This window comes from Cricetulus griseus, chromosome 3 (genome assembly GCF_003668045.3).
Source record: "Cricetulus griseus strain 17A/GY chromosome 3, alternate assembly CriGri-PICRH-1.0, whole genome shotgun sequence".
Classification (NCBI taxonomy): domain Eukaryota; kingdom Metazoa; phylum Chordata; class Mammalia; order Rodentia; family Cricetidae; genus Cricetulus; species Cricetulus griseus.
In genome coordinates, this window is record NC_048596.1 from 160,892,042 (window position 1) to 160,919,365 (window position 27,324).

At 54.5% G+C, this 27,324-nt stretch overlaps 4 protein-coding genes across 4 annotated transcripts; all 4 read right to left on the bottom strand.

The window, feature by feature from the left end:
• Positions 1 to 211: 211 nt before the first annotated feature.
• LOC118238497 (repetin-like) lies at positions 212 to 3,118 on the bottom strand. Its single transcript, XM_035441667.1, has 4 exons — positions 3,093 to 3,118; positions 1,162 to 1,555; positions 820 to 1,013; positions 212 to 263 (listed from the first exon to the last, which is right to left on the bottom strand). The coding sequence occupies exons 1-4, from the start codon at positions 3,116 to 3,118 to the stop codon at positions 212 to 214; spliced, it is 666 nt and encodes a 221-aa protein (XP_035297558.1).
• Positions 3,119 to 3,859: 741 nt separating this feature from the next.
• On the bottom strand, positions 3,860 to 6,173 carry LOC113834728 (ral guanine nucleotide dissociation stimulator-like). The gene is made up of 4 exons (XM_027406316.2): positions 5,914 to 6,173; positions 5,310 to 5,357; positions 4,759 to 4,888; positions 3,860 to 4,355 (listed from the first exon to the last, which is right to left on the bottom strand). Exons 1-4 carry the CDS (start codon positions 6,171 to 6,173, stop codon positions 4,332 to 4,334), a joined length of 462 nt encoding a protein of 153 aa, XP_027262117.2. The 3' UTR covers positions 3,860 to 4,331.
• A 7,956-nt stretch (positions 6,174 to 14,129) lies between these two features.
• LOC118238498 (MARCO-like protein) lies at positions 14,130 to 18,119 on the bottom strand. The gene is made up of 6 exons (XM_035441669.1): positions 18,072 to 18,119; positions 16,188 to 16,625; positions 15,846 to 16,039; positions 15,242 to 15,289; positions 14,691 to 14,820; positions 14,130 to 14,348 (listed from the first exon to the last, which is right to left on the bottom strand). Exons 1-6 carry the CDS (start codon positions 18,117 to 18,119, stop codon positions 14,325 to 14,327), a joined length of 882 nt encoding a protein of 293 aa, XP_035297560.1. The 3' UTR covers positions 14,130 to 14,324.
• Positions 18,120 to 19,123: 1,004 nt separating this feature from the next.
• Positions 19,124 to 23,164, bottom strand: LOC113834729 (repetin-like). The gene is made up of 6 exons (XM_035441670.1): positions 23,117 to 23,164; positions 21,218 to 21,823; positions 20,876 to 21,069; positions 20,272 to 20,319; positions 19,721 to 19,850; positions 19,124 to 19,375 (listed from the first exon to the last, which is right to left on the bottom strand). Exons 1-6 carry the CDS (start codon positions 23,162 to 23,164, stop codon positions 19,352 to 19,354), a joined length of 1,050 nt encoding a protein of 349 aa, XP_035297561.1. The 3' UTR covers positions 19,124 to 19,351.
• Between the last annotated feature and the right edge of the window lie 4,160 nt (positions 23,165 to 27,324).

The following is a 27,324-nucleotide window of genomic DNA, read 5'->3' on the forward strand; positions in this document are numbered from 1 at the left end:
ACCAGAGGCCACAGGTTTCCCCCATATCCCCACTTGCAAGGACCCTGCCCGGGCAGTTCTTCTTACCCTCCAGGCAATGCTTAGACCCCAGGATGGTAGTAGAAACCAGGAGGGTGAGACCCAAGCATCGGCCGGCCATCCCTTACCCTTAGAACCCACATGACCCCGCTCTGGACAGCCCAGGAAACATTTCTCTCGTTGCAAAGCCCACTTACTTCTTTGCTTGTTCATCCTCTTCACACTCGGGCCGGAAGGATGAGAATCTAGAGGAGACCAGTGAGGAGGTCACCTGGAGAGTCCCAGGTGCCCCACCTAAAAGACACACACCTGGGGCCACTGCTGATTCCTGGAGAGGAATCTAAGCCCAGAGCCTAGAAGTTCTGTCTGCTCTAAGAATCGCTACTTCCCCTGCATACAAGTAGGTGCTTCAAATATGTTTGTGCACTGGGTGGGTGATCACAAACACCTCTAACCAGACACTCAGTGGACACAGGCTCTCTGGACACAGCTCTCTTCGCTACGCCAACACAACTTCTAGGACCTCCTTTACAATGCAGAAGTGCTTTGACCCAGGCCTCAGAAAACCTGGGCCAAGGATAGAGAGCTTCTTGTATGTTCAGAGCACACCCACACTCATTAGGCTCTCAGCTCCGGACAGGCTAGTCCCAGGGCAGAGCCTGCAGGAGGATGCATATTCTGACTTCGTGCTCTTGGGTCCTGACAAGACCCTAGAAAATCAGTGGGCTCAGAGAAAGGCAGAGCTCTTCCCACAGCCAACAAGAGCATCTGAGGCCTCTGAGCTTGGAGGTGGACACTCACCGCTTGAACAGCATGTCCAGCTTCTGCCGGGTGGTGATAAACCTTTGGCATATGCCCAGGAATCCAAGGACAAAGTCTGAGTCCCCACCCTGCAGGGATGTCACCAGGTGAGCCACCATGTCTTCCAGCGAGCTGAAGTGGGGCGATCCACCGCACTCCTCTCTCGGGACCTCAGGAGCAGACTCCTTCCCAACCTGAGGAGAGGTCAAGGTGGATGGCTCAGACAAGGACAGGACGGGGACCTTCTGACTGACTCTCATCGTTCCAAGTGTTCCCGATGGTCTACACTGCCAAGCACCCAGAGGGAACCTGGGGGAAATTCTGAGATTTCACAGTACTCACCGGGTCGGTGTGATCCTGACCCCGGCTGCCCTGGCAGCCCTGGCTGTCCTGGCTGTCCTGGCTGCCCAAGCTGCCCTGGTTAACCTGGCTACCCAGGCTACCCTGGATGCCCTGGCTGCCCTGGCGGCCCTGGCTGCCCTGGCAGTGCTGGCTGTCCTGGCTGCCCAAGCTACCCTGGCAGCGCTGGCTGTCCTGGCTGCCCAAGCTGCCCTGGTTAACCTGGCTACACTGGCTGCGCTGTCTGCCCTGGCAGCGCTGGCTGTCCTGGCTGCCCAAAGCTACCCTTGCAACGCTGTGGCTGTACCTGGCTGCCAGGCTACCCCTGGCAGCGCTGGCTGTCCGGGCTTGCCCAAGCTGCCCTGGCGCCTTGGCTGTCTGGCTGCCCAAGGCTGCCCTGGTTAACCTGGTACACTGGCTGCGCTGTCTGCCCCTGGCAGCGCTGGCTGTCCTGGCCGCCCAAGCTACCCTGGCAGCGCTGGCTGTCCTGGCCGCCCAAGCTACCCTGGCAGCGCTGGCTGTCCTGGCTGCCCAAGCTGCCCTGGCAGCGCTGGCTGTCCTGGCTGACCAAGCTGCCCTGGTTAACCTGGCTATCCTGGCTGCCCTGGCTGACCTGGCAGCCCTGGCTTCCCTGGCTGCCCTGGCTGCCCTCGCTGCCCTGGCTGCCCTGACAGCGCTGGCTGTCCTGGCTGCCCTGGCTGCCCTGACAGCGCTGGCTGTTCTGGCTGCCCAAGCTGCCCTGATTAACTGTGCTACCCTGGCTCAAGTGGCTGCCCTGGTCCACCTGGCTACTCTGGCTGCCCTGGCAGTGCTGGCTGTCCTGGCTGCCCAAGCTACCCTGGCAGCGCTGGCTCTCCTGGCTCCCCAAGCAGCCCTGGTTAACCTGGCTACCCTGGCTATCTTGGCTACCCTGGCTTCCCTGGCTGCCCTGGCTCTCCTTGCTGCCATGCCTCAAGTTTGTTTCTCGCCGGCCAAATGACCAGAGGCCTTGGAGCCAGGAGTGTGCCCGGAATCTCCATGCTCGACCACGGCCTCCCCCACGACCTCCACCATGACCTCCATTTTCAGCGTCGGTGAGGTCTGAGCCTCCTTCTCGAGAAATCCCAAAACAACAAGAAAACATCCTGCTTGCTCTAGTGTCTCAAGACAAGTGAGCCTGCTGGGCTGTCTCTAAGCAGTTGGCTAGCTGGTTGCAGGGTTCTGCATTGTTGGGTCATCGCCAATGAAGTGAGGTCACTCCTGAGGTCCCCTACTTGAGTCCCCTCCTGACATCTTGATTTCCCAAGCATCCCCCTGGTCCCTCCCGCCTCGCAGCTGCACCACTCTACTCCCTCACAGGGGTGCTTCCCATTCCACTGCTCCCAGGGTTGTCTGGGAACAGGCAGCACCTCAGCTTTGCACTCTGAGTCCCTACCGTTCACCTGCATCTCTTACCCTCATCCTCAACACGACCCTAAATGGCCTAGCACACCATAAACCCTAGCCATGTTACCTTGGCTACTCCAGGCTACTTGGTGTGTGTTCTGTGTGAAATATGGGCACCAATCGTCTCTGTGTGTTGGGACTTCACAGGGAAAGACACGGTGGGGATTTTTTCTTCAAGTTCTCAATGTTTTTTTTTTTTCTGTTTTTTTTTTCAGTTTTTTTTAGTTTAGTATTTTTAGTTTTATTTTTTTTTAAGACAGGGTTTCCTGGCTGTGGTGTAACTGACTCTGTGGACGAGGATGGTCTTGAACTCAAAGATCTATTGCTTCTGCCTCCTGAGTGCTGGGATTAAAGGTGTGCTCCACCACCGGGCCCAGAGAGATACGTTTGTAGAGTTAATTAAAATCCTGTTCTCTGCTGACATGGAGTGCCATAGTGTTCCTTCTCCCTTTGCTCCATGTGGCTATGGTTTCATGGTTTCTGTTACAGGCTCCTGCATCTCTATGTACCTAGGCACGGCTGATGTCACCTCCATCGTGCCGGATATTTGCCATCAAGGGAAGCAGGGCAGGAAAGACACTGGAGACAGATCCCTTCCCAAGGCCTGGAGCCTTGAGCAGCTCCTCCCCACTTCCCAACTTTCCCAAAGGCTGCATCTCCACTGCCCACATTTGGAGGACAAGGACACAGTGGGTCAGAATACCAGTAGAAGAGTCACCTTCCGGGCACTGAAATTAAAAGTCAACTTTTTGTTTCATTTATTTTGCACATCCACTACAGTTTCTCCTCTCCCTCCTCTCCCCCCATCGGCCTAACCTCATTTCTAACATCAGCCCCCACATCCTCTCCTCAGAAAGGGTAAGTGTACCTGGCCCTGTGCTCATAGTAGACAGGGATCTCATGCATGACATTAGAGTTTTTCCTCATCGGCCCCTGACATAGTACTGCTACCCAGCTACAGGAGCCTGCACCTCAAGCAGAAACCCCTCGGAAGGACAGACACCTGGTCAGCCTGACCTCTAAACACATGACCCTGGCCGTCAGGACCCCGGCAAATGGCAGCCAGCCACAACTCTGTGTACTTGTAGTCCCACTCCCGGGAATTCAGCAGGTCTCTGTCAAGGCCGGGGCTTTGTCTCCCTTTCTCCAGAATGGATCCTTTCCCCTAGGGCCACTACAAGCATGCTGAGTGGATGTCATAGCCACGAGTTAGACAATGAAAAACAAACAAGAACAATTTATTAAAAACTAATACTCTAGTCTAAAGTAACACAACTTGAACTAAACCAGAATAGCAAACAGGCCACTGGCCAGGGGAGGGTGGGTCTGGCTGTGGGGCTGGGGATGCTGCTGGGTTGCAACCAGGGAGTCTTTCTGTGGGGAAACAAGAGAACCTGTGCCTTCTGCAGAGCAGATACCGGTGGGTGGCGGTGCCATTCTCTGGGGAGGCAGACCACTGCAGCCCAAGCAAGATGTTGAAAGTGGCACCGTGTCTGCCATCCCAGCCAGAGATGCAACGTGGACAGCTTCAGACCGATGTGATGAACACAGTGCCGCTGCCATATCGGGTACAGGCGTCACAGAAACATCTGTTGCTTGCGTTCTCTCCGGCTCTAGTGCCCCGGCTGCTTCTGGCTCGAGAGTAGCCGTCCTCGTTGCTGGATGGCAGATTGGCAGCTCTGGATCTGCGGAGGTGCGGCTCCCCGGGTCTAAGGGTGGAGATAGATGGGCTGCTGGCGCAGGCGTCTCTAGAAGGGGAAGTGGCCATGGAGCTACAGGAGGAGACAACATGGCCTCAGTCAGCCTTTCCAAACACAGAGGAGACCATGTCTGCCCGGAGTCCCGGACCCTTATCCTACCAAAGGACCTGTGCCCGGGTTAGTGTCCAGCAACAGCTCCTGCAAAGAGGAGCCTCTCCTGGATCCACAGAGCACTCCAGGTCCTGAACCCTCCTCACAGGCTGCCAAGCACCTACCCTGAGGCTTCCTCCTCCTCCTCCTCCGCATCTTCCTCCTCCTCCTCCTCCTCCTCCTCCTCCTCCTCCTCCTCCTCCTCCTCCTTGCTGGCATCTTCCTTCTCCTACTCCTCCTCCCCCTCCTCCTCCTCCTCCTCCTCCTCCTCCTCCTTGCTGGCCACCTGTGCCAGCAACTGGGTGTGCAGATTGTGGACACGGACCAGAAGGTCTGAGTACGGCATGTTCACAATCAAGTAGGTCTTGAGCCGCTTCAGAATGGGCAGGTGTTCGATCTTGCAAAACTCCGCAGGGAACTTGTCCATCCAGTAGTCCAGGAGGGTACACAAGGTGCTGGCGGAAAGGGACAGACAGCACAGTCAGTGGCCTGGACTTTCATTTGCCACCCCTCCAGGGAGGGCTCCGCGCATGTGAGACTGCAGAGTGGAAGAGATCCAGTCCTTGTGAGGTCTGTGTGAGCAGGGAGCTCCACACACCCCTTCCTCGGGCTCTGATGGAGCATGCCATGGGCTGAGATGAGGGTAGAGTCTCCCAGGGGCACCAGAGGCCACAGGCTTCCCCCATATCCCCACTTGCAAGGACCCTGCCCGGGCAGTTCTTCTTACCCTCCAGGCAACGCTTAGACCCCAGGATGGTAGTAGAAACCAGGAGGGTGAGACCCAAGCATCGGCCGGCCATCCCTTACCCTTAGAACCCACATGACCCCGCTCTGGACAGCCCAGGAAACACTTCTCTCGTTGCAAAGCCCACTTACTTCTTTGCTTGTTCATCCTCTTCACACTCGGGCCGGAAGGATGAGAATCTAGAGGAGACCAGTGAGGAGGTCACCTGGAGAGTCCCAGGTGCCCCACCTAAAAGACACACACCTGGGGCCACTGCTGATTCCTGGAGAGGAATCTAAGCCCAGAGCCTAGAAGTTCTGTCTGCTCTAAGAATCGCTACTTCCCCTGCATACAAGTAGGTGCTTCAAATATGTTTGTGCACTGGGTGGGTGATCACAAACACCTCTAACCAGACACTCAGTGGACACAGGCTCTCTGGACACAGCTCTCTTCGCTACGCCAACACAACTTCTAGGACCTCCTTTACAATGCAGAAGTGCTTTGACCCAGGCCTCAGAAAACCTGGGCCAAGGATAGAGAGCTTCTTGTATGTTCAGAGCACACCCACACTCATTAGGCTCTCAGCTCCGGACAGGCTAGTCCCAGGGCAGAGCCTGCAGGAGGATGCATATTCTGACTTCGTGCTCTTGGGTCCTGACAAGACCCTAGAAAATCAGTGGGCTCAGAGAAAGGCAGAGCTCTTCCCACAGCCAACAAGAGCATCTGAGGCCTCTGAGCTTGGAGGTGGACACTCACCGCTTGAACAGCATGTCCAGCTTCTGCCGGGTGGTGATAAACCTTTGGCATATGCCCAGGAATCCAAGGACAAAGTCTGAGTCCCCACCCTGCAGGGATGTCACCAGGTGAGCCACCATGTCTTCCAGCGAGCTGAAGTGGGGCGATCCACCGCACTCCTCTCTCGGGACCTCAGGGGCAGACTCCTTCCCAGCCTGAGGAGAGATCAAGGTGGATGGCTCAGACAAGGACAGGACTGGGACCTTCTGACTGGCTGTCATCGTTCCAAGTGTTCCCGATGGTCTACACTGCCAAGCACCCAGAGGAAACCTGGGGGAAATTCTGAGATTTCACAGTACTCACCGGGTCGGTGTGATCCTGACCCCGGCTGCCCTGGCAGCCCTGGCTGTCCTGGCTGTCCTGGCTGCCCAAGCTGCCCTGGTTAACCTGGCTACCCAGGCTACCCTGGATGCCCTGGCTGCCCTGGCGGCCCTGGCTGCCCTGGCAGTGCTGGCTGTCCTGGCTGCCCAAGCTACCCTGGCAGCGCTGGCTGTCCTGGCTGCCCAAGCTGCCCTGGTTAACCTGGCTACACTGGCTGCACTGTCTGCCCTGGCAGCGCTGGCTGTCCTGGCTGCCCAAGCTACCCTGGCAGCGCTGGCTGTCCTGGCTGCCCAAGCTACCCTGGCAGCGCTGGCTGTCCTGGCCGCCCAAGCTACCCTGGCAGCGCTGGCTGTCCTGGCCGCCCAAGCTACCCTGGCAGCGCTGGCTGTCCTGGCTGCCCAAGCTGCCCTGGCAGCGCTGGCTGTCCTGGCTGACCAAGCTGCCCTGGTTAACCTGGCTATCCTGGCTGCCCTGGCTGACCTGGCAGCCCTGGCTTCCCTGGCTGCCCTGGCTGCCCTCGCTGCCCTGGCTGCCCTGACAGCGCTGGCTGTCCTGGCTGCCCTGGCTGCCTTGACAGCGCTTGCTGTTCTGGCTGCCCAAGCTGCCCTGATTAACTGTGCTACCCTGGCTCAAGTGGCTGCCCTGGTCCACCTGGCTACTCTGGCTGCCCTGGCAGTGCTGGCTGTCCTGGCTGCCCAAGCTACCCTGGCAGCGCTGGCTCTCCTGGCTCCCCAAGCAGCCCTGGTTAACCTGGCTACCCTGGCTATCTTGGCTACCCTGGCTTCCCTGGCTGCCCTGGCTCTCCTTGCTGCCATGCCTCAAGTTTGTTTCTCGCCGGCCAAATGACCAGAGGCCTTGGAGCCAGGAGTGTGCCCGGAATCTCCATGCTCGACCACGGCCTCCCCCACGACCTCCACCATGACCTCCATTTTCAGCGTCGGTGAGGTCTGAGCCTCCTTCTCGAGAAATCCCCAAACAACAAGAAAACATCCTGCTTGCTCTAGTGTCTCAAGACAAGTGAGCCTGCTGGGCTGTCTCTAAGCAGTTGGCTAGCTGGTTGCAGGGTTCTGCATTGTTGGGTCATCGCCAATGAAGTGAGGTCACTCCTGAGGTCCCCTACTTGAGTCCCCTCCTGACATCTTGATTTCCCAAGCATCCCCCTGGTCCCTCCCGCCTCGCAGCTGCACCACTCTACTCCCTCACAGGGGTGCTTCCCATTCCACTGCTCCCAGGGTGCAGTGCAGCTTTGCACTCTGAGTCCCTACCGTTCACCTGCATCTCTTACCCTCATCCTCAACACGACCCTAAATGGCCTAGCACACCATAAACCCTAGCCATGTTACCTTGGCTACTCCAGGCTACTTGGTGTGTGTTCTGTGTGAAATATGGGCACCAATCGTCTCTGTGTGTTGGGACTTCACAGGGAAAGACACGGTGGGGATTTTTTCTTCAAGTTCTCAATGTTTTTTTTTTTTTCTGTTTTTTTTTCAGTTTTTTTTAGTTTAGTATTTTTAGTTTTATTTTTTTTTAAGACAGGGTTTCCTGGCTGTGGTGTAACTGACTCTGTGGACGAGGATGGTCTTGAACTCAAAGATCTATTGCTTCTGCCTCCTGAGTGCTGGGATTAAAGGTGTGCTCCACCACCGGGCCCAGAGAGATACGTTTGTAGAGTTAATTAAAATCCTGTCCTCCGCTGACATGGAGTGCCATAGTGTTCCTTCTCCCTTTGCTCCATGTGGCTATGGTTTCATGGTTTCTGTTACAGGCTCCTGCATCTCTATGTACCTAGGCACGGCTGATGTCACCTCCATCGTGCCGGATATTTGCCATCAAGGGAAGCAGGGCAGGAAAGACACTGGAGACAGATCCCTTCCCAAGGCCTGGAGCCTTGAGCAGCTCCTCCCCACTTCCCAACTTTCCCAAAGGCTGCATCTCCACTGCCTACATTTGGAGGACAAGGACACAGTGGGTCAGAATACCAGTAGAAGAGTCACCTTCCGGGCACTGAAATTAAAAGTCAACTTTTTGTTTCATTTATTTTGCACATCCACTACAGTTTCTCCTCTCCCTCCTCTCCCCCCATCGGCCTAACCTCATTTCTAACATCAGCCCCCACATCCTCTCCTCAGAAAGGGTAAGTGTACCTGGCCCTGTGCTCATAGTAGACAGGGATCTCATGCATGACATTAGAGTTTTTCCTCATCGGCCCCTGACATAGTACTGCTACCCAGCTACAGGAGCCTGCACCTCAAGCAGAAACCCCTCGGAAGGACAGACACCTGGTCAGCCTGACCTCTAAACACATGACCCTGGCCGTCAGGACCCCGGCAAATGGCAGCCAGCCACAACTCTGTGTACTTGTAGTCCCACTCCCGGGAATTCAGCAGGTCTCTGTCAAGGCCGGGGCTTTGTCTCCCTTTCTCCAGAATGGATCCTTTCCCCTAGGGCCACTACAAGCATGCTGAGTGGATGTCATAGCCACAAGTTAGACAATGAAAAACAAACAAGAACAATTTATTAAAAACTAATACTCTAGTCTAAAGTAACACAACTTGAACTAAACCAGAATAGCAAACAGGCCACTGGCCAGGGGAGGGTGGGTCTGGCTGTGGGGCTGGGGATGCTGCTGGGTTGCAACCAGGGAGTCTTTCTGTGGGGAAACAAGAGAACCTGTGCCTTCTGCAGAGCAGATACCGGTGGGTGGCGGTGCCATTCTCTGGGGAGGCAGACCACTGCAGCCCAAGCAAGATGTTGAAAGTGGCACCGTGTCTGCCATCCCAGCCAGAGATGCAACGTGGACAGCTTCAGACCGATGTGATGAACACAGTGCCGCTGCCATATCGGGTACAGGCGTCACAGAAACATCTGTTGCTTGCGTTCTCTCCGGCTCTAGTGCCCCGGCTGCTTCTGGCTCGAGAGTAGCCGTCCTCGTTGCTGGATGGCAGATTGGCAGCTCTGGATCTGCGGAGGTGCGGCTCCCCGGGTCTAAGGGTGGAGATAGATGGGCTGCTGGCGCAGGCGTCTCTAGAAGGGGAAGTGGCCATGGAGCTACAGGAGGAGACAACATGGCCTCAGTCAGCCTTTCCAAACACAGAGGAGACCATGTCTGCCCGGAGTCCCGGACCCTTATCCTACCAAAGGACCTGTGCCCGGGTTAGTGTCCAGCAACAGCTCCTGCAAAGAGGAGCCTCTCCTGGATCCACAGAGCACTCCAGGTCCTGAACCCTCCTCACAGGCTGCCAAGCACCTACCCTGAGGCTTCCTCCTCCTTCTCCTCCGCATCTTCCTCCTCCTCCTCCTCCTCCCCCTCCTCCTCCTCCTCCTCCTCCTCCTCCTCCTTGCTGGCCACCTCTGCCAGCAACTGGGTGTGCAGATTGTGGACACGGACCAGAAGGTCTGAGTACGGCATGTTCACAATCAAGTAGGTCTTGAGCCGCTTCAGAATGGGCAGGTGTTCGATCTTGCAAAACTCCGCAGGGAACTTGTCCATCCAGTAGTCCAGGAGGGTACACAAGGTGCTGGCGGAAAGGGACAGACAGCACAGTCAGTGGCCTGGACTTTCATTTGCCACCCCTCCAGGGAGGGCTCCGCGCATGTGAGACTGCAGAGTGGAAGAGATCCAGTCCTTGTGAGGTCTGTGTGAGCAGGGAGCTCCACACACCCCTTCCTCGGGCTCTGATGGAGCATGCCATGGGCTGAGATGAGGGTAGAGTCTCCCAGGGGCACCAGAGGCCACAGGTTTCCCCCATATCCCCACTTGCAAGGACCCTGCCCGGGCAGTTCTTCTTACCCTCCAGGCAACGCTTAGACCCCAGGATGGTAGTAGAAACCAGGAGGGTGAGACCCAAGCATCGGCCGGCCATCCCTTACCCTTAGAACCCACATGACCCCGCTCTGGACAGCCCAGGAAACACTTCTCTCGTTGCAAAGCCCACTTACTTCTTTGCTTGTTCATCCTCTTCACACTCGGGCCGGAAGGATGAGAATCTAGAGGAGACCAGTGAGGAGGTCACCTGGAGAGTCCCAGGTGCCCCACCTAAAAGACACACACCTGGGGCCACTGCTGATTCCTGGAGAGGAATCTAAGCCCAGAGCCTAGAAGTTCTGTCTGCTCTAAGAATCGCTACTTCCCCTGCATACAAGTAGGTGCTTCAAATATGTTTGTGCACTGGGTGGGTGATCACAAACACCTCTAACCAGACACTCAGTGGACACAGGCTCTCTGGACACAGCTCTCTTCGCTACGCCAACACAACTTCTAGGACCTCCTTTACAATGCAGAAGTGCTTTGACCCAGGCCTCAGAAAACCTGGGCCAAGGATAGAGAGCTTCTTGTATGTTCAGAGCACACCCACACTCATTAGGCTCTCAGCTCCGGACAGGCTAGTCCCAGGGCAGAGCCTGCAGGAGGATGCATATTCTGACTTCGTGCTCTTGGGTCCTGACAAGACCCTAGAAAATCAGTGGGCTCAGAGAAAGGCAGAGCTCTTCCCACAGCCAACAAGAGCATCTGAGGCCTCTGAGCTTGGAGGTGGACACTCACCGCTTGAACAGCATGTCCAGCTTCTGCCGGGTGGTGATAAACCTTTGGCATATGCCCAGGAATCCAAGGACAAAGTCTGAGTCCCCACCCTGCAGGGATGTCACCAGGTGAGCCACCATGTCTTCCAGCGAGCTGAAGTGGGGCGATCCACCGCACTCCTCTCTCGGGACCTCAGGAGCAGACTCCTTCCCAACCTGAGGAGAGGTCAAGGTGGATGGCTCAGACAAGGACAGGACGGGGACCTTCTGACTGACTCTCATCGTTCCAAGTGTTCCCGATGGTCTACACTGCCAAGCACCCAGAGGGAACCTGGGGGAAATTCTGAGATTTCACAGTACTCACCGGGTCGGTGTGATCCTGACCCCGGCTGCCCTGGCAGCCCTGGCTGTCCTGGCTGTCCTGGCTGCCCAAGCTGCCCTGGTTAACCTGGCTACCCAGGCTACCCTGGATGCCCTGGCTGCCCTGGCAGTGCTGGCTGTCCTGGCTGCCCAAGCTACCCTGGCAGCGCTGGCTGTCCTGGCTGCCCAAGCTGCCCTGGTTAACCTGGCTACACTGGCTGCGCTGTCTGCCCTGGCAGCGCTGGCTGTCCTGGCTGCCCAAGCTACCCTGGCAGCGCTGGCTGTCCTGGCTGCCCAAGCTACCCTGGCAGCGCTGGCTGTCCTGGCTGCCCAAGCTGCCCTGGCAGCGCTGGCTGTCCTGGCTGCCAAGCTGCCCTGGTTAACCTGGCTACACTGGCTGCGCTGTCTGCCCTGGCAGCGCTGGCTGTCCTGGCTGCCCAAGCTACCCTGGCAGCGCTGGCTGTCCTGGCTGCCCAAGCTACCCTGGCAGCGCTGGCTGTCCTGGCTGCCCAAGCTGCCCTGGCAGCGCTGGCTGTCCTGGCTGACCAAGCTGCCCTGGTTAACCTGGCTATCCTGGCTGCCCTGGCTGACCTGGCAGCCCTGGCTTCCCTGGCTGCCCTGGCTGCCCTCGCTGCCCTGGCTGCCCTGACAGCGCTGGCTGTCCTGGCTGCCCTGGCTGCCCTGACAGCGCTGGCTGTTCTGGCTGCCCAAGCTGCCCTGATTAACTGTGCTACCCTGGCTCAAGTGGCTGCCCTGGTCCACCTGGCTACTCTGGCTGCCCTGGCAGTGCTGGCTGTCCTGGCTGCCCAAGCTACCCTGGCAGCGCTGGCTCTCCTGGCTCCCCAAGCAGCCCTGGTTAACCTGGCTACCCTGGCTATCTTGGCTACCCTGGCTTCCCTGGCTGCCCTGGCTCTCCTTGCTGCCATGCCTCAAGTTTGTTTCTCGCCGGCCAAATGACCAGAGGCCTTGGAGCCAGGAGTGTGCCCGGAATCTCCATGCTCGACCACGGCCTCCCCCACGACCTCCACCATGACCTCCATTTTCAGCGTCGGTGAGGTCTGAGCCTCCTTCTCGAGAAATCCCCAAACAACAAGAAAACATCCTGCTTGCTCTAGTGTCTCAAGACAAGTGAGCCTGCTGGGCTGTCTCTAAGCAGTTGGCTAGCTGGTTGCAGGGTTCTGCATTGTTGGGTCATCGCCAATGAAGTGAGGTCACTCCTGAGGTCCCCTACTTGAGTCCCCTCCTGACATCTTGATTTCCCAAGCATCCCCCTGGTCCCTCCCGCCTCGCAGCTGCACCACTCTACTCCCTCACAGGGGTGCTTCCCATTCCACTGCTCCCAGGGTTGTCTGGGAACAGGCAGCACCTCAGCTTTGCACTCTGAGTCCCTACCGTTCACCTGCATCTCTTACCCTCATCCTCAACACGACCCTAAATGGCCTAGCACACCATAAACCCTAGCCATGTTACCTTGGCTACTCCAGGCTACTTGGTGTGTGTTCTGTGTGAAATATGGGCACCAATCGTCTCTGTGTGTTGGGACTTCACAGGGAAAGACACGGTGGGGATTTTTTCTTCAAGTTCTCAATGTTTTTTTTTTTTCTGTTTTTTTTTTCAGTTTTTTTTAGTTTAGTATTTTTAGTTTTATTTTTTTTTAAGACAGGGTTTCCTGGCTGTGGTGTAACTGACTCTGTGGACGAGACTGGTCTTGAACTCAAAGATCTATTGCTTCTGCCTCCTGAGTGCTGGGATTAAAGGTGTGCTCCACCACCGGGCCCAGAGAGATACGTTTGTAGAGTTAATTAAAATCCTGTCCTCCGCTGACATGGAGTGCCATAGTGTTCCTTCTCCCTTTGCTCCATGTGGCTATGGTTTCATGGTTTCTGTTACAGGCTCCTGCATCTCTATGTACCTAGGCACGGCTGATGTCACCTCCATCGTGCCGGATATTTGCCATCAAGGGAAGCAGGGCAGGAAAGACACTGGAGACAGATCCCTTCCCAAGGCCTGGAGCCTTGAGCAGCTCCTCCCCACTTCCCAACTTTCCCAAAGGCTGCATCTCCACTGCCCACATTTGGAGGACAAGGACACAGTGGGTCAGAATACCAGTAGAAGAGTCACCTTCCGGGCACTGAAATTAACTTTTTTTTCTTTTTATTTAAGTCAACTTTTTGTTTCATTTATTTTGCACATCCACTACAGTTTCTCCTCTCCCTCCTCTCCCCCCATCGGCCTAACCTCATTTCTAACATCAGCCCCCACATCCTCTCCTCAGAAAGGGTAAGTGTACCTGGCCCTGTGCTCATAGCAGACAGGGATCTCATGCATGACATTAGAGTTTTTCCTCATCGGCCCCTGACATAGTACTGCTACCCAGCTACAGGAGCCTGCACCTCAAGCAGAAACCCCTCGGAAGGACAGACACCTGGTCGGCCTGACCTCTAAACACATGACCCTGGCCGTCAGGACCCCGGCAAATGGCAGCCAGCCACAACTCTGTGTACTTGTAGTCCCACTCCCGGGAATTCAGCAGGTCTCTGTCAAGGCCGGGGCTTTGTCTCCCTTTCTCCAGAATGGATCCTTTCCCCTAGGGCCACTACAAGCATGCTGAGTGGATGTCATAGCCACGAGTTAGACAATGAAAAACAAACAAGAACAATTTATTAAAAACTAATACTCTAGTCTAAAGTAACACAACTTGAACTAAACCAGAATAGCAAACAGGCCACTGGCCAGGGGAGGGTGGGTCTGGCTGTGGGGCTGGGGATGCTGCTGGGTTGCAACCAGGGAGTCTTTCTGTGGGGAAACAAGAGAACCTGTGCCTTCTGCAGAGCAGATACCGGTGGGTGGCGGTGCCATTCTCTGGGGAGGCAGACCACTGCAGCCCAAGCAAGATGTTGAAAGTGGCACCGTGTCTGCCATCCTAGCCAGAGATGCAACGTGGACAGCTTCAGACCGATGTGATGAACACAGTGCCGCTGCCATATTGGGTACAGGCGTCACAGAAACATCTGTTGCTTGCGTTCTCTCCGGCTCTAGTGCCCCGGCTGCTTCTGGCTCGAGAGTAGCCGTCCTCGTTGCTGGATGGCAGATTGGCAGCTCTGGATCTGCGGAGGTGCGGCTCCCCGGGTCTAAGGGTGGAGATAGATGGGCTGCTGGCGCAGGCGTCTCTAGAAGGGGAAGTGGCCATGGAGCTACAGGAGGAGACAACATGGCCTCAGTCAGCCTTTCCAAACACAGAGGAGACCATGTCTGCCCGGAGTCCCGGACCCTTATCCTACCAAAGGACCTGTGCCCGGGTTAGTGTCCAGCAACAGCTCCTGCAAAGAGGAGCCTCTCCTGGATCCACAGAGCACTCCAGGTCCTGAACCCTCCTCACAGGCTGCCAAGCACCTACCCTGAGGCTTCCTCCTCCTTCTCCTCCGCATCTTCCTCCTCCTCCTCCTCCTCCCTCCTCCTCCTCCTCCTCCTCCTCCTCCTCCCTCCTTGCTGGCCACCTCTGCCAGCAACTGGGTGTGCAGATTGTGGACACGGACCAGAAGGTCTGAGTACGGCATGTTCACAATCAAGTAGGTCTTGAGCCGCTTCAGAATGGGCAGGTGTTCGATCTTGCAAAACTCCGCAGGGAACTTGTCCATCCAGTAGTCCAGGAGGGTACACAAGGTGCTGGCGGAAAGGGACAGACAGCACAGTCAGTGGCCTGGACTTTCATTTGCCACCCCTCCAGGGAGGGCTCCGCGCATGTGAGACTGCAGAGTGGAAGAGATCCAGTCCTTGTGAGGTCTGTGTGAGCAGGGAGCTCCACACACCCCTTCCTCGGGCTCTGATGGAGCATGCCATGGGCTGAGATGAGGGTAGAGTCTCCCAGGGGCACCAGAGGCCACAGGCTTCCCCCATATCCCCACTTGCAAGGACCCTGCCCGGGCAGTTCTTCTTACCCTCCAGGCAACGCTTAGACCCCAGGATGGTAGTAGAAACCAGGAGGGTGAGACCCAAGCATCGGCCGGCCATCCCTTACCCTTAGAACCCACATGACCCCGCTCTGGACAGCCCAGGAAACACTTCTCTCGTTGCAAAGCCCACTTACTTCTTTGCTTGTTCATCCTCTTCACACTCGGGCCGGAAGGATGAGAATCTAGAGGAGACCAGTGAGGAGGTCACCTGGAGAGTCCCAGGTGCCCCACCTAAAAGACACACACCTGGGGCCACTGCTGATTCCTGGAGAGGAATCTAAGCCCAGAGCCTAGAAGTTCTGTCTGCTCTAAGAATCGCTACTTCCCCTGCATACAAGTAGGTGCTTCAAATATGTTTGTGCACTGGGTGGGTGATCACAAACACCTCTAACCAGACACTCAGTGGACACAGGCTCTCTGGACACAGCTCTCTTCGCTACGCCAACACAACTTCTAGGACCTCCTTTACAATGCAGAAGTGCTTTGACCCAGGCCTCAGAAAACCTGGGCCAAGGATAGAGAGCTTCTTGTATGTTCAGAGCACACCCACACTCATTAGGCTCTCAGCTCCGGACAGGCTAGTCCCAGGGCAGAGCCTGCAGGAGGATGCATATTCTGACTTCGTGCTCTTGGGTCCTGACAAGACCCTAGAAAATCAGTGGGCTCAGAGAAAGGCAGAGCTCTTCCCACAGCCAACAAGAGCATCTGAGGCCTCTGAGCTTGGAGGTGGACACTCACCGCTTGAACAGCATGTCCAGCTTCTGCCGGGTGGTGATAAACCTTTGGCATATGCCCAGGAATCCAAGGACAAAGTCTGAGTCCCCACCCTGCAGGGATGTCACCAGGTGAGCCACCATGTCTTCCAGCGAGCTGAAGTGGGGCGATCCACCGCACTCCTCTCTCGGGACCTCAGGAGCAGACTCCTTCCCAACCTGAGGAGAGGTCAAGGTGGATGGCTCAGACAAGGACAGGACGGGGACCTTCTGACTGACTCTCATCGTTCCAAGTGTTCCCGATGGTCTACACTGCCAAGCACCCAGAGGGAACCTGGGGGAAATTCTGAGATTTCACAGTACTCACCGGGTCGGTGTGATCCTGACCCCGGCTGCCCTGGCAGCCCTGGCTGTCCTGGCTGTCCTGGCTGCCCAAGCTGCCCTGGTTAACCTGGCTACCCAGGCTACCCTGGATGCCCTGGCTGCCCTGGCAGTGCTGGCTGTCCTGGCTGCCCAAGCTACCCTGGCAGCGCTGGCTGTCCTGGCTGCCCAAGCTGCCCTGGTTAACCTGGCTACACTGGCTGCGCTGTCTGCCCTGGCAGCGCTGGCTGTCCTGGCTGCCCAAGCTACCCTGGCAGCGCTGGCTGTCCTGGCTGCCCAAGCTACCCTGGCAGCGCTGGCTGTCCTGGCTGCCCAAGCTACCCTGGCAGCGCTGGCTGTCCTGGCTGCCCAAGCTGCCCTGGTTAACCTGGCTACCTGGCTGCGCTGTCTGCCCTGGCAGCGCTGGCTGTCCTGGCTGCCCAAGCTACCCTGGCAGCGCTGGCTGTCCTGGCTGCCCAAGCTACCCTGGCAGCGCTGGCTGTCCTGGCTGCCCAAGCTGCCCTGGCAGCGCTGGCTGTCCTGGCTGACCAAGCTGCCCTGGTTAACCTGGCTATCCTGGCTGCCCTGGCTGACCTGGCAGCCCTGGCTTCCCTGGCTGCCCTGGCTGCCCTCGCTGCCCTGGCTGCCCTGACAGCGCTGGCTGTCCTGGCTGCCCTGGCTGCCCTGACAGCGCTGGCTGTTCTGGCTGCCCAAGCTGCCCTGATTAACTGTGCTACCCTGGCTCAAGTGGCTGCCCTGGTCCACCTGGCTACTCTGGCTGCCCTGGCAGTGCTGGCTGTCCTGGCTGCCCAAGCTACCCTGGCAGCGCTGGCTCTCCTGGCTCCCCAAGCAGCCCTGGTTAACCTGGCTACCCTGGCTATCTTGGCTACCCTGGCTTCCCTGGCTGCCCTGGCTCTCCTTGCTGCCATGCCTCAAGTTTGTTTCTCGCCGGCCAAATGACCAGAGGCCTTGGAGCCAGGAGTGTGCCCGGAATCTCCATGCTCGACCACGGCCTCCCCCACGACCTCCACCATGACCTCCATTTTCAGCGTCGGTGAGGTCTGAGCCTCCTTCTCGAGAAATCCCCAAACAACAAGAAAACATCCTGCTTGCTCTAGTGTCTCAAGACAAGTGAGCCTGCTGGGCTGTCTCTAAGCAGTTGGCTAGCTGGTTGCAGGGTTCTGCATTGTTGGGTCATCGCCAATGAAGTGAGGTCACTCCTGAGGTCCCCTACTTGAGTCCCCTCCTGACATCTTGATTTCCCAAGCATCCCCCTGGTCCCTCCCGCCTCGCAGCTGCACCACTCTACTCCCTCACAGGGGTGCTTCCCATTCCACTGCTCCCAGGGTTGTCTGGGAACAGGCAGCACCTCAGCTTTGCACTCTGAGTCCCTACCGTTCACCTGCATCTCTTACCCTCATCCTCAACACGACCCTAAATGGCCTAGCACACCATAAACCCTAGCCATGTTACCTTGGCTACTCCAGGCTACTTGGTGTGTGTTCTGTGTGAAATATGGGCACCAATCGTCTCTGTGTGTTGGGACTTCACAGGGAAAGACACGGTGGGGATTTTTTCTTCAAGTTCTCAATGTTTTTTTTTTCTGTTTTTTTTTTCAGTTTTTTTTAGTTTAGTATTTTTAGTTTTATTTTTTTTTAAGACAGGGTTTCCTGGCTGTGGTGTAACTGACTCTGTGGACGAGACTGGTCTTGAACTCAAAGATCTATTGCTTCTGCCTCCTGAGTGCTGGGATTAAAGGTGTGCTCCACCACCGGGCCCAGAGAGATACGTTTGTAGAGTTAATTAAAATCCTGTCCTCCGCTGACATGGAGTGCCATAGTGTTCCTTCTCCCTTTGCTCCATGTGGCTATGGTTTCATGGTTTCTGTTACAGGCTCCTGCATCTCTATGTACCTAGGCACGGCTGATGTCACCTCCATCGTGCCGGATATTTGCCATCAAGGGAAGCAGGGCAGGAAAGACACTGGAGACAGATCCCTTCCCAAGGCCTGGAGCCTTGAGCAGCTCCTCCCCACTTCCCAACTTTCCCAAAGGCTGCATCTCCACTGCCCACATTTGGAGGACAAGGACACAGTGGGTCAGAATACCAGTAGAAGAGTCACCTTCCGGGCACTGAAATTAACTTTTTTTTCTTTTTATTTAAGTCAACTTTTTGTTTCATTTATTTTGCACATCCACTACAGTTTCTCCTCTCCCTCCTCTCCCCCCATCGGCCTAACCTCATTTCTAACATCAGCCCCCACATCCTCTCCTCAGAAAGGGTAAGTGTACCTGGCCCTGTGCTCATAGCAGACAGGGATCTCATGCATGACATTAGAGTTTTTCCTCATCGGCCCCTGACATAGTACTGCTACCCAGCTACAGGAGCCTGCACCTCAAGCAGAAACCCCTCGGAAGGACAGACACCTGGTCGGCCTGACCTCTAAACACATGACCCTGGCCGTCAGGACCCCGGCAAATGGCAGCCAGCCACAACTCTGTGTACTTGTAGTCCCACTCCCGGGAATTCAGCAGGTCTCTGTCAAGGCCGGGGCTTTGTCTCCCTTTCTCCAGAATGGATCCTTTCCCCTAGGGCCACTACAAGCATGCTGAGTGGATGTCATAGCCACGAGTTAGACAATGAAAAACAAACAAGAACAATTTATTAAAAACTAATACTCTAGTCTAAAGTAACACAACTTGAACTAAACCAGAATAGCAAACAGGCCACTGGCCAGGGGAGGGTGGGTCTGGCTGTGGGGCTGGGGATGCTGCTGGGTTGCAACCAGGGAGTCTTTCTGTGGGGAAACAAGAGAACCTGTGCCTTCTGCAGAGCAGATACCGGTGGGTGGCGGTGCCATTCTCTGGGGAGGCAGACCACTGCAGCCCAAGCAAGATGTTGAAAGTGGCACCGTGTCTGCCATCCTAGCCAGAGATGCAACGTGGACAGCTTCAGACCGATGTGATGAACACAGTGCCGCTGCCATATTGGGTACAGGCGTCACAGAAACATCTGTTGCTTGCGTTCTCTCCGGCTCTAGTGCCCCGGCTGCTTCTGGCTCGAGAGTAGCCGTCCTCGTTGCTGGATGGCAGATTGGCAGCTCTGGATCTGCGGAGGTGCGGCTCCCCGGGTCTAAGGGTGGAGATAGATGGGCTGCTGGCGCAGGCGTCTCTAGAAGGGGAAGTGGCCATGGAGCTACAGGAGGAGACAACATGGCCTCAGTCAGCCTTTCCAAACACAGAGGAGACCATGTCTGCCCGGAGTCCCGGACCCTTATCCTACCAAAGGACCTGTGCCCGGGTTAGTGTCCAGCAACAGCTCCTGCAAAGAGGAGCCTCTCCTGGATCCACAGAGCACTCCAGGTCCTGAACCCTCCTCACAGGCTGCCAAGCACCTACCCTGAGGCTTCCTCCTCCTTCTCCTCCGCATCTTCCTCCTCCTCCTCCTCCTCCTCCTCCTCCCCTCCTCCTCCTCCTCCTCCTCCTCCTCCTTGCTGGCCACCTCTGCCAGCAACTGGGTGTGCAGATTGTGGACACGGACCAGAAGGTCTGAGTACGGCATGTTCACAATCAAGTAGGTCTTGAGCCGCTTCAGAATGGGCAGGTGTTCGATCTTGCAAAACTCCGCAGGGAACTTGTCCATCCAGTAGTCCAGGAGGGTACACAAGGTGCTGGCGGAAAGGGACAGACAGCACAGTCAGTGGCCTGGACTTTCATTTGCCACCCCTCCAGGGAGGGCTCCGCGCATGTGAGACTGCAGAGTGGAAGAGATCCAGTCCTTGTGAGGTCTGTGTGAGCAGGGAGCTCCACACACCCCTTCCTCGGGCTCTGATGGAGCATGCCATGGGCTGAGATGAGGGTAGAGTCTCCCAGGGGCACCAGAGGCCACAGGCTTCCCCCATATCCCCACTTGCAAGGACCCTGCCCGGGCAGTTCTTCTTACCCTCCAGGCAACGCTTAGACCCCAGGATGGTAGTAGAAACCAGGAGGGTGAGACCCAAGCATCGGCCGGCCATCCCTTACCCTTAGAACCCACATGACCCCGCTCTGGACAGCCCAGGAAACACTTCTCTCGTTGCAAAGCCCACTTACTTCTTTGCTTGTTCATCCTCTTCACACTCGGGCCGGAAGGATGAGAATCTAGAGGAGACCAGTGAGGAGGTCACCTGGAGAGTCCCAGGTGCCCCACCTAAAAGACACACACCTGGGGCCACTGCTGATTCCTGGAGAGGAATCTAAGCCCAGAGCCTAGAAGTTCTGTCTGCTCTAAGAATCGCTACTTCCCCTGCATACAAGTAGGTGCTTCAAATATGTTTGTGCACTGGGTGGGTGATCACAAACACCTCTAACCAGACACTCAGTGGACACAGGCTCTCTGGACACAGCTCTCTTCGCTACGCCAACACAACTTCTAGGACCTCCTTTACAATGCAGAAGTGCTTTGACCCAGGCCTCAGAAAACTTGGGCCAAGGATAGAGAGCTTCTTGTATGTTCAGAGCACACCCACACTCATTAGGCTCTCAGCTCCGGACAGGCTAGTCCCAGGGCAGAGCCTGCAGGAGGATGCATATTCTGACTTCGTGCTCTTGGGTCCTGACAAGACCCTAGAAAATCAGTGGGCTCAGAGAAAGGCAGAGCTCTTCCCACAGCCAACAAGAGCATCTGAGGCCTCTGAGCTTGGAGGTGGACACTCACCGCTTGAACAGCATGTCCAGCTTCTGCCGGGTGGTGATAAACCTTTGGCATATGCCCAGGAATCCAAGGACAAAGTCTGAGTCCCCACCCTGCAGGGATGTCACCAGGTGAGCCACCATGTCTTCCAGCGAGCTGAAGTGGGGCGATCCACCGCACTCCTCTCTCGGGACCTCAGGAGCAGACTCCTTCCCAACCTGAGGAGAGGTCAAGGTGGATGGCTCAGACAAGGACAGGACGGGGACCTTCTGACTGACTCTCATCGTTCCAAGTGTTCCCGATGGTCTACACTGCCAAGCACCCAGAGAGAACCTGGGGGAAATTCTGAGATTTCACAGTACTCACCGGGTCGGTGTGATCCTGACCCCGGCTGCCCTGGCAGCCCTGGCTGTCCTGGCTGTCCTGGCTGCCCAAGCTGCCCTGGTTAACCTGGCTACCCAGGCTACCCTGGATGCCCTGGCTGCCCTGGCGGCCCTGGCTGCCCTGGCAGTGCTGGCTGTCCTGGCTGCCCAAGCTACCCTGGCAGCGCTGGCTGTCCTGGCTGCCCAAGCTGCCCTGGTTAACCTGGCTACACTGGCTGCGCTGTCTGCCCTGGCAGCGCTGGCTCTGCCTGGCTGCCCAAGCTACCCTGGCTGCGCTGGCTGGCTGCCCTGGCGCCCTACCCTGGCAGCGCTGGCTGTCCTGGCTGCCCAAGCTACCCTGGCAGCGCTGGCTGTCCTGGCTGCCCAAGCTGCCCTGGTTAACCTGGCTACACTGGCTGCGCTGTCTGCCCTGGCAGCGCTGGCTGTCCTGGCTGCCCAAGCTACCCTGGCAGCGCTGGCTGTCCTGGCCGCCCAAGCTACCCTGGCAGCGCTGGCTGTCCTGGCTGCCCAAGCTGCCCTGGCAGCGCTGGCTGTCCTGGCTGACCAAGCTGCCCTGGTTAACCTGGCTATCCTGGCTGCCCTGGCTGACCTGGCAGCCCTGGCTTCCCTGGCTGCCCTGGCTGCCCTCGCTGCCCTGGCTGCCCTGACAGCGCTGGCTGTCCTGGCTGCCCTGGCTGCCTTGACAGCGCTTGCTGTTCTGGCTGCCCAAGCTGCCCTGATTAACTGTGCTACCCTGGCTCAAGTGGCTGCCCTGGTCCACCTGGCTACTCTGGCTGCCCTGGCAGTGCTGGCTGTCCTGGCTGCCCAAGCTACCCTGGCAGCGCTGGCTCTCCTGGCTCCCCAAGCAGCCCTGGTTAACCTGGCTACCCTGGCTATCTTGGCTACCCTGGCTTCCCTGGCTGCCCTGGCTCTCCTTGCTGCCATGCCTCAAGTTTGTTTCTCGCCGGCCAAATGACCAGAGGCCTTGGAGCCAGGAGTGTGCCCGGAATCTCCATGCTCGACCACGGCCTCCCCCACGACCTCCACCATGACCTCCATTTTCAGCGTCGGTGAGGTCTGAGCCTCCTTCTCGAGAAATCCCCAAACAACAAGAAAACATCCTGCTTGCTCTAGTGTCTCAAGACAAGTGAGCCTGCTGGGCTGTCTCTAAGCAGTTGGCTAGCTGGTTGCAGGGTTCTGCATTGTTGGGTCATCGCCAATGAAGTGAGGTCACTCCTGAGGTCCCCTACTTGAGTCCCCTCCTGACATCTTGATTTCCCAAGCATCCCCCTGGTCCCTCCCGCCTCGCAGCTGCACCACTCTACTCCCTCACAGGGGTGCTTCCCATTCCACTGCTCCCAGGGTTGTCTGGGAACAGGCAGCACCTCAGCTTTGCACTCTGAGTCCCTACCGTTCACCTGCATCTCTTACCCTCATCCTCAACACGACCCTAAATGGCCTAGCACACCATAAACCCTAGCCATGTTACCTTGGCTACTCCAGGCTACTTGGTGTGTGTTCTGTGTGAAATATGGGCACCAATCGTCTCTGTGTGTTGGGACTTCACAGGGAAAGACACGGTGGGGATTTTTTCTTCAAGTTCTCAATGTTTTTTTTTCTGTTTTTTTTTTCAGTTTTTTAGTTTAGTTTTTTTAGTTCTATTTTTTTTAAGACAGGGTTTCCTGGCTGTGGTGCAACTGACTCTGTGGACGAGACTGGTCTTGAACTCAAAGATCTACTGCTTCTGCCTCCTGAGTGCTGGGATTAAAGGTTTGCTCCACCACCGGGCCCAGAGAGATACGTTTGTAGAGTTAATTAAAATCCTGTTCTCCGCTGACATGGAGTGCCATAGTGTTCCTTCTCCCTTTGCTCCATGTGGCTATGGTTTCATGGTTTCTGTTACAGGCTCCTGCATCTCTATGTACCTAGGCACGGCTGATGTCACCTCCATCGTGCCGGATATTTGCCATCAAGGGAAGCAGGGCAGGAAAGACACTGGAGGCAGATCCCTTCCCAAGGCCTGGAGCCTTCAGCAGCTCTTCCCTGCCTCCGTTGTTTCCCAAAGCCTTGGTACCTCACTATTGCCCGGATTTTTGGGACAAGCACACAGCAGTTAGAATACCTGCAGAAGAGCCACCTCTGGGCATGTGTGCCATATGGTATGCCCCTTTGTACATTAACTTTCCTGGCAAATATTCATTGAGCTGAATCACTGTTTTGATTCAATGCTTCTGGTTTCTGTTATACTGTCATCACTGGATCCTCACTGGAGCCCCTCTCGTATTGGAGATCTTTACACAGGACCTCTCCCTTCAAGTGCTCCAGCAGGTCCTAGACGGGCTAGATGCTACTGTGTGTTATGGAAAGCCCAGTTGTTGGCCTGGTTGTTAGTCAAGCTGGCAGGTGTAGATCACTGTGGAGAAGTGCCTCAGTTGTGGGGACAGTGTCTACTCCCCTACATACATTCCCTAGGTTCGGTTCACATTTTTTGTAGTAAGTGTTGCAGGCCATATTCCCGAAGAGCAGAGGCCTGCTCTTGTGCTTAGTGTCCACTGAAAGGCAAGGCAAGCTTCTCCATACCAGTGATGTGTGGGGCCGGCTTAACATGGCCCTCTGATTTCATCTCCCATGTTTCCTAAGGCCTCCAGTAGTGACTTGGGCCACAGACATCAACACAGACCCCAGCTGTGGTTGGACTAAGGGTCCTCGGCAGATCCTTAGGCTCAGAAGCCATCCTGCCTCCAGAGGAAAGGCAACTCAGGAGAAAATCGTTCTGGGGACCGTAGGGCTTCCTGACACCACTAAGGCTTCCGGGTGCGGCTCCAGCCCTTGTCCTCTATGTGACCTTTGGTAGCAATGCATGACCTGGACTTCACACAAATCCAAGCTACAGTAGGACGCTGGACCTTGTCATGACCCTCAGCAGCAGCTCAGGCCCTGAATCCACTGTGAAGTCTATAGTAGGTAATTACCAATACGGAGTCAGGTAGAAATATAAGGGTATTTAATAGGGAAAAGCCTTACTTACAGAGCGATCCAGCCAGCCGGTGGTAGTCTGTACAGCAAGAAGCAAAGAGAAACTGAAACCGAAAACGCAGTCCCCCTACTCACTCTGACCACGCCCTCACAAGCCCTCAGGTACTCCTGTAGCCAGCCCCTAAGAAGGCGTGGCTACAGCTTCCCCTACAATTCCCCTTTTAGTCTAAAAGAGGATTAAAACTTAACAGTATAAAGGTAAAATATAACTAAACCCTAAAGTCATAAACAATAGGAAGCTATTCCTAACTAGGTATATACACTATCCTAAGTGACAACAATGGGGAAAGGGGGCGTAGCATTCTCCAAGTTACTTCCTGCTGAAATGGGACGTTGATAGTCATATGGGGTCCTGTAGAAAGAAAATGTTAGTATCCAGTCCATGTTAGATGGGATTTACTTGATTGAAGGTCTCGCTTGAAATCCTTAACTTGATTGAAGTCAGTACCCGAACCTCTGGCCGGAGTGTCAGTTGAAATGGAGCAAGTTGGATCCAGTGCAGTCGAGGAGGTGTGGCCCATTTTCTTTCCAGGGTGTCTAGGGATTGCTGTCAGGCAGGTCTTTATTGGCTGTGTGGGACTCAAACATGAACAGTTAGCAGAGAAATGTTTGTTTGTGTATGTACACATGCTAGGGAATGCAACCATGAGAGCATAACAATTATGAAAGGGTGTACACCTTGAGAGAAAGATCCAAGAAAAGACAAAGATAGTCCCCAAATTCTTTTTTTATTTTGTATTACATCAATTGGCTTTTTGATACAATACAGAAACACTAAAGCTTAGTTAAATAATGTGCTTGGATTTTAGAGGAGGAAAGCCAAATCCACCTCTAAGTCCAGCATTGGTTTAATTGAATAGGGACTAGGAAATAAAGAGAAATAGAGTTTTTTGAGAGACAGCTGTAAAGTTTACCCTATGGCATATTCCTTCTATTTGATGGTTATAGCTACCTTTTCTTTTTAAGTATCTACCCATGTAGTGTCCTTTGCCTTCTGAAGATGAGTTTTCCTGTGAAGATAAAAGCAAAACATTTCCCTTTCCTTTGGGAGGTTTCTATTTAGTTTATAAGATATACCTTAGTAGAATACCTGTCATTTGTCCTTGTCGAGAGGTTTTTCCTTTTCTAGTCGAATCTTGATCAACTTTGATGGTATCCAAAGTTTTTCTTCTCCTGTAGAAACCAATGTAAAACCCCTACCCCAACGTAATACATGTCCTGGTTTTCATGTAGAGGTTAGTACATCTTTGAAGTATACTGGCTGATTGAGTTTAGCAGTTTTTTCCGTGGTCCAGTGTCTTTCTGTAGCTGTTTGTCCTTTTTTTATTGGCATTAAGAAAGTTTAGTGTTAATAAAGCATTATGTAATCTATGTTTGGGGGGTTTAGTCTTCCAAGCTTGTTTGTTGAGCATCTCCTTAAGTGTTCTATTAGATCGCTCAACCATTGCTTGTCCTGTAGGATTGTGTGGTATACCAGTAACATGCTTTATGTTATAATATTTGAAAAATTGTTCCAATTTCGTAGAGACATATGTTGGAGCATTGTCAGTTTTTATTTGTGCAGGTATACCCATAACTGCCATCACCTCTAGCAGGTGTATAATAACAGAATCAGCTTTTTCAGAGTTAAGAGCAGTAGCCCATTGGAACCCTGAGAATGTGTCTATGGTATGATGTACATATTTCAAATTTCCAAACTCTGTAAAGTGAAAGACATCCATCTGCCAATCCTCATTTTTCCGAATGCCCTTAGGATTACAACCTGCTGGCAATGGAGTTTGATTATAAAAGGAACAAGTAGCTTCTCAGAGGTCATAGGCCATTGTCCTACCCAAACTGGTTCATCTGTAAGCCATTTCAATGGCAGGGCCTTTGGCTCCTCTGAAGGTCCATCATTTGTACCTAGTTTCTGTACAGCATGGATGGTTGGTAACCGTTTTCCATAGCGTCTTACCAGATCTTTTTTATAATTTGTATCTGACATTGGAGGAATATTAATCTGAGTATTCCATTGCTGTAAGAGAGATTTATAGTTATATCTGTCACGTATGGTTTTAGTATCCCTTTCTGTCCTTTCGGTCCAATGTAGACCATTGAGTTAACATTCTGTCGAACTCTAGATAGAGTTCCAATTCCTAAAAATTGTACATTTGCCTCTCTAAGAGGCCATTTTTGAGGCCAAGACTTTTGAGTAATAATAGTTACATCCGCCCCAGTGTCCACTAAGCCAGAAATAACTTTATTATTAATTTTAACTTTTAACTGAGGCCTTTTATCATTAATAGAAGCTTGCCAAAATATGTGTTTCTCATTTTGTCCATTTACACTTGATTCTTCATCATTATTCAAACTACCATCTAGAGCAATATCTTTTTTCACAATATGTAAAGAACTATCTATTGTTCCTGTGAGAGATTGTCTTTTATTGCTATTGGGAATGACCTGACCTTTCTCGATGTGGGGGACTTCTTGAGGCCCCCCTCGGGGTTTCCCGACCTTAAGGGGTTTTCTTGTATGTCCCTGGTCGATCTACATTCATTGGTCCAGTGTCTGCCCTTACCACACCTTCTACATAATCCAGAAGGCAGTGGCCTTCCATATGAGGCATTATTAGAATTCATTTGTCTACAATTTCTCTTAGTATGTCCCATTTTACCACAGTTGAAACATCTAGGTTCCTGGCGCCTTCGTGGTCTCAAGGGGAAGGCTCTTCCTCCCCAAGGTTCTGGTTCATAGTAGTAGTAACCTCTAGCCTCTTGGTACCTATGTTGACCTCTGTAAGGTGCTTCTCCTTGCCAAGCCCTTACATCCTCACCTCTAGAACTTTTAATTTCCTGTTGCCGTTTTAAACCTTTGGAGATGGCTTCTCCTACCCAAGCTCCAGTATCTTGCACATTATAGTCAATGTTGGCTGCATACAAAACCCATTCTTCTAACGGAGCTGATCTGATCTTTAAAGGCAAAAGTATTCTTTTGCATATAGGGTTTGCATTTTCATAAGCTATTGTATATATAATTGATTGTCTTGTTTCTGGATCTGTTACCTGTAATTCTACTGCCCTAGTTAACCTTTGT

Excerpts from the sequence above, each read along its gene's own strand:
- LOC118238497 (XM_035441667.1), bottom strand. The coding sequence starts at position 3,118 with ATGGAGGTGACATCAGCCGTGCCTAG. Across the intron at positions 1,556-3,092 it reads GTGACATCAGCCGTGCCTAG|GGCAGCCTTGGGCAGCCAGA; the intron begins GTACATAGAGAT and ends CAGGTTAACCAG. Across the intron at positions 1,014-1,161 it reads GTCAGGATCACACCGACCCG|GTTGGGAAGGAGTCTGCTCC; the intron begins GTGAGTACTGTG and ends ACCTCTCCTCAG.
- LOC113834728 (XM_027406316.2), bottom strand. The coding sequence starts at position 6,173 with ATGACAGCCAGTCAGAAGGTCCCAGTCCTGTCCTTGTCTGAGCCATCC. Across the intron at positions 4,889-5,309 it reads GAGGATGAACAAGCAAAGAA|CACCTTGTGTACCCTCCTGG; the intron begins GTAAGTGGGCTT and ends CCTTTCCGCCAG. Across the intron at positions 4,356-4,758 it reads TGCCGTACTCAGACCTTCTG|CTCCATGGCCACTTCCCCTT; the intron begins GTCCGTGTCCAC and ends CTCCTCCTGTAG.
- LOC118238498 (XM_035441669.1), bottom strand. The coding sequence starts at position 18,119 with ATGGAGGTGACATCAGCCGTGCCTAGGTACATAGAGATGCAGGAGCCT. Across the intron at positions 16,040-16,187 it reads GTCAGGATCACACCGACCCG|GTTGGGAAGGAGTCTGCTCC; the intron begins GTGAGTACTGTG and ends ACCTCTCCTCAG. Across the intron at positions 15,290-15,845 it reads CTGGACATGCTGTTCAAGCG|ATTCTCATCCTTCCGGCCCG; the intron begins GTGAGTGTCCAC and ends GGTCTCCTCTAG.
- LOC113834729 (XM_035441670.1), bottom strand. The coding sequence starts at position 23,164 with ATGGAGGTGACATCAGCCGTGCCTAGGTACATAGAGATGCAGGAGCCT. Across the intron at positions 21,070-21,217 it reads GTCAGGATCACACCGACCCG|GTTGGGAAGGAGTCTGCTCC; the intron begins GTGAGTACTGTG and ends ACCTCTCCTCAG. Across the intron at positions 20,320-20,875 it reads CTGGACATGCTGTTCAAGCG|ATTCTCATCCTTCCGGCCCG; the intron begins GTGAGTGTCCAC and ends GGTCTCCTCTAG.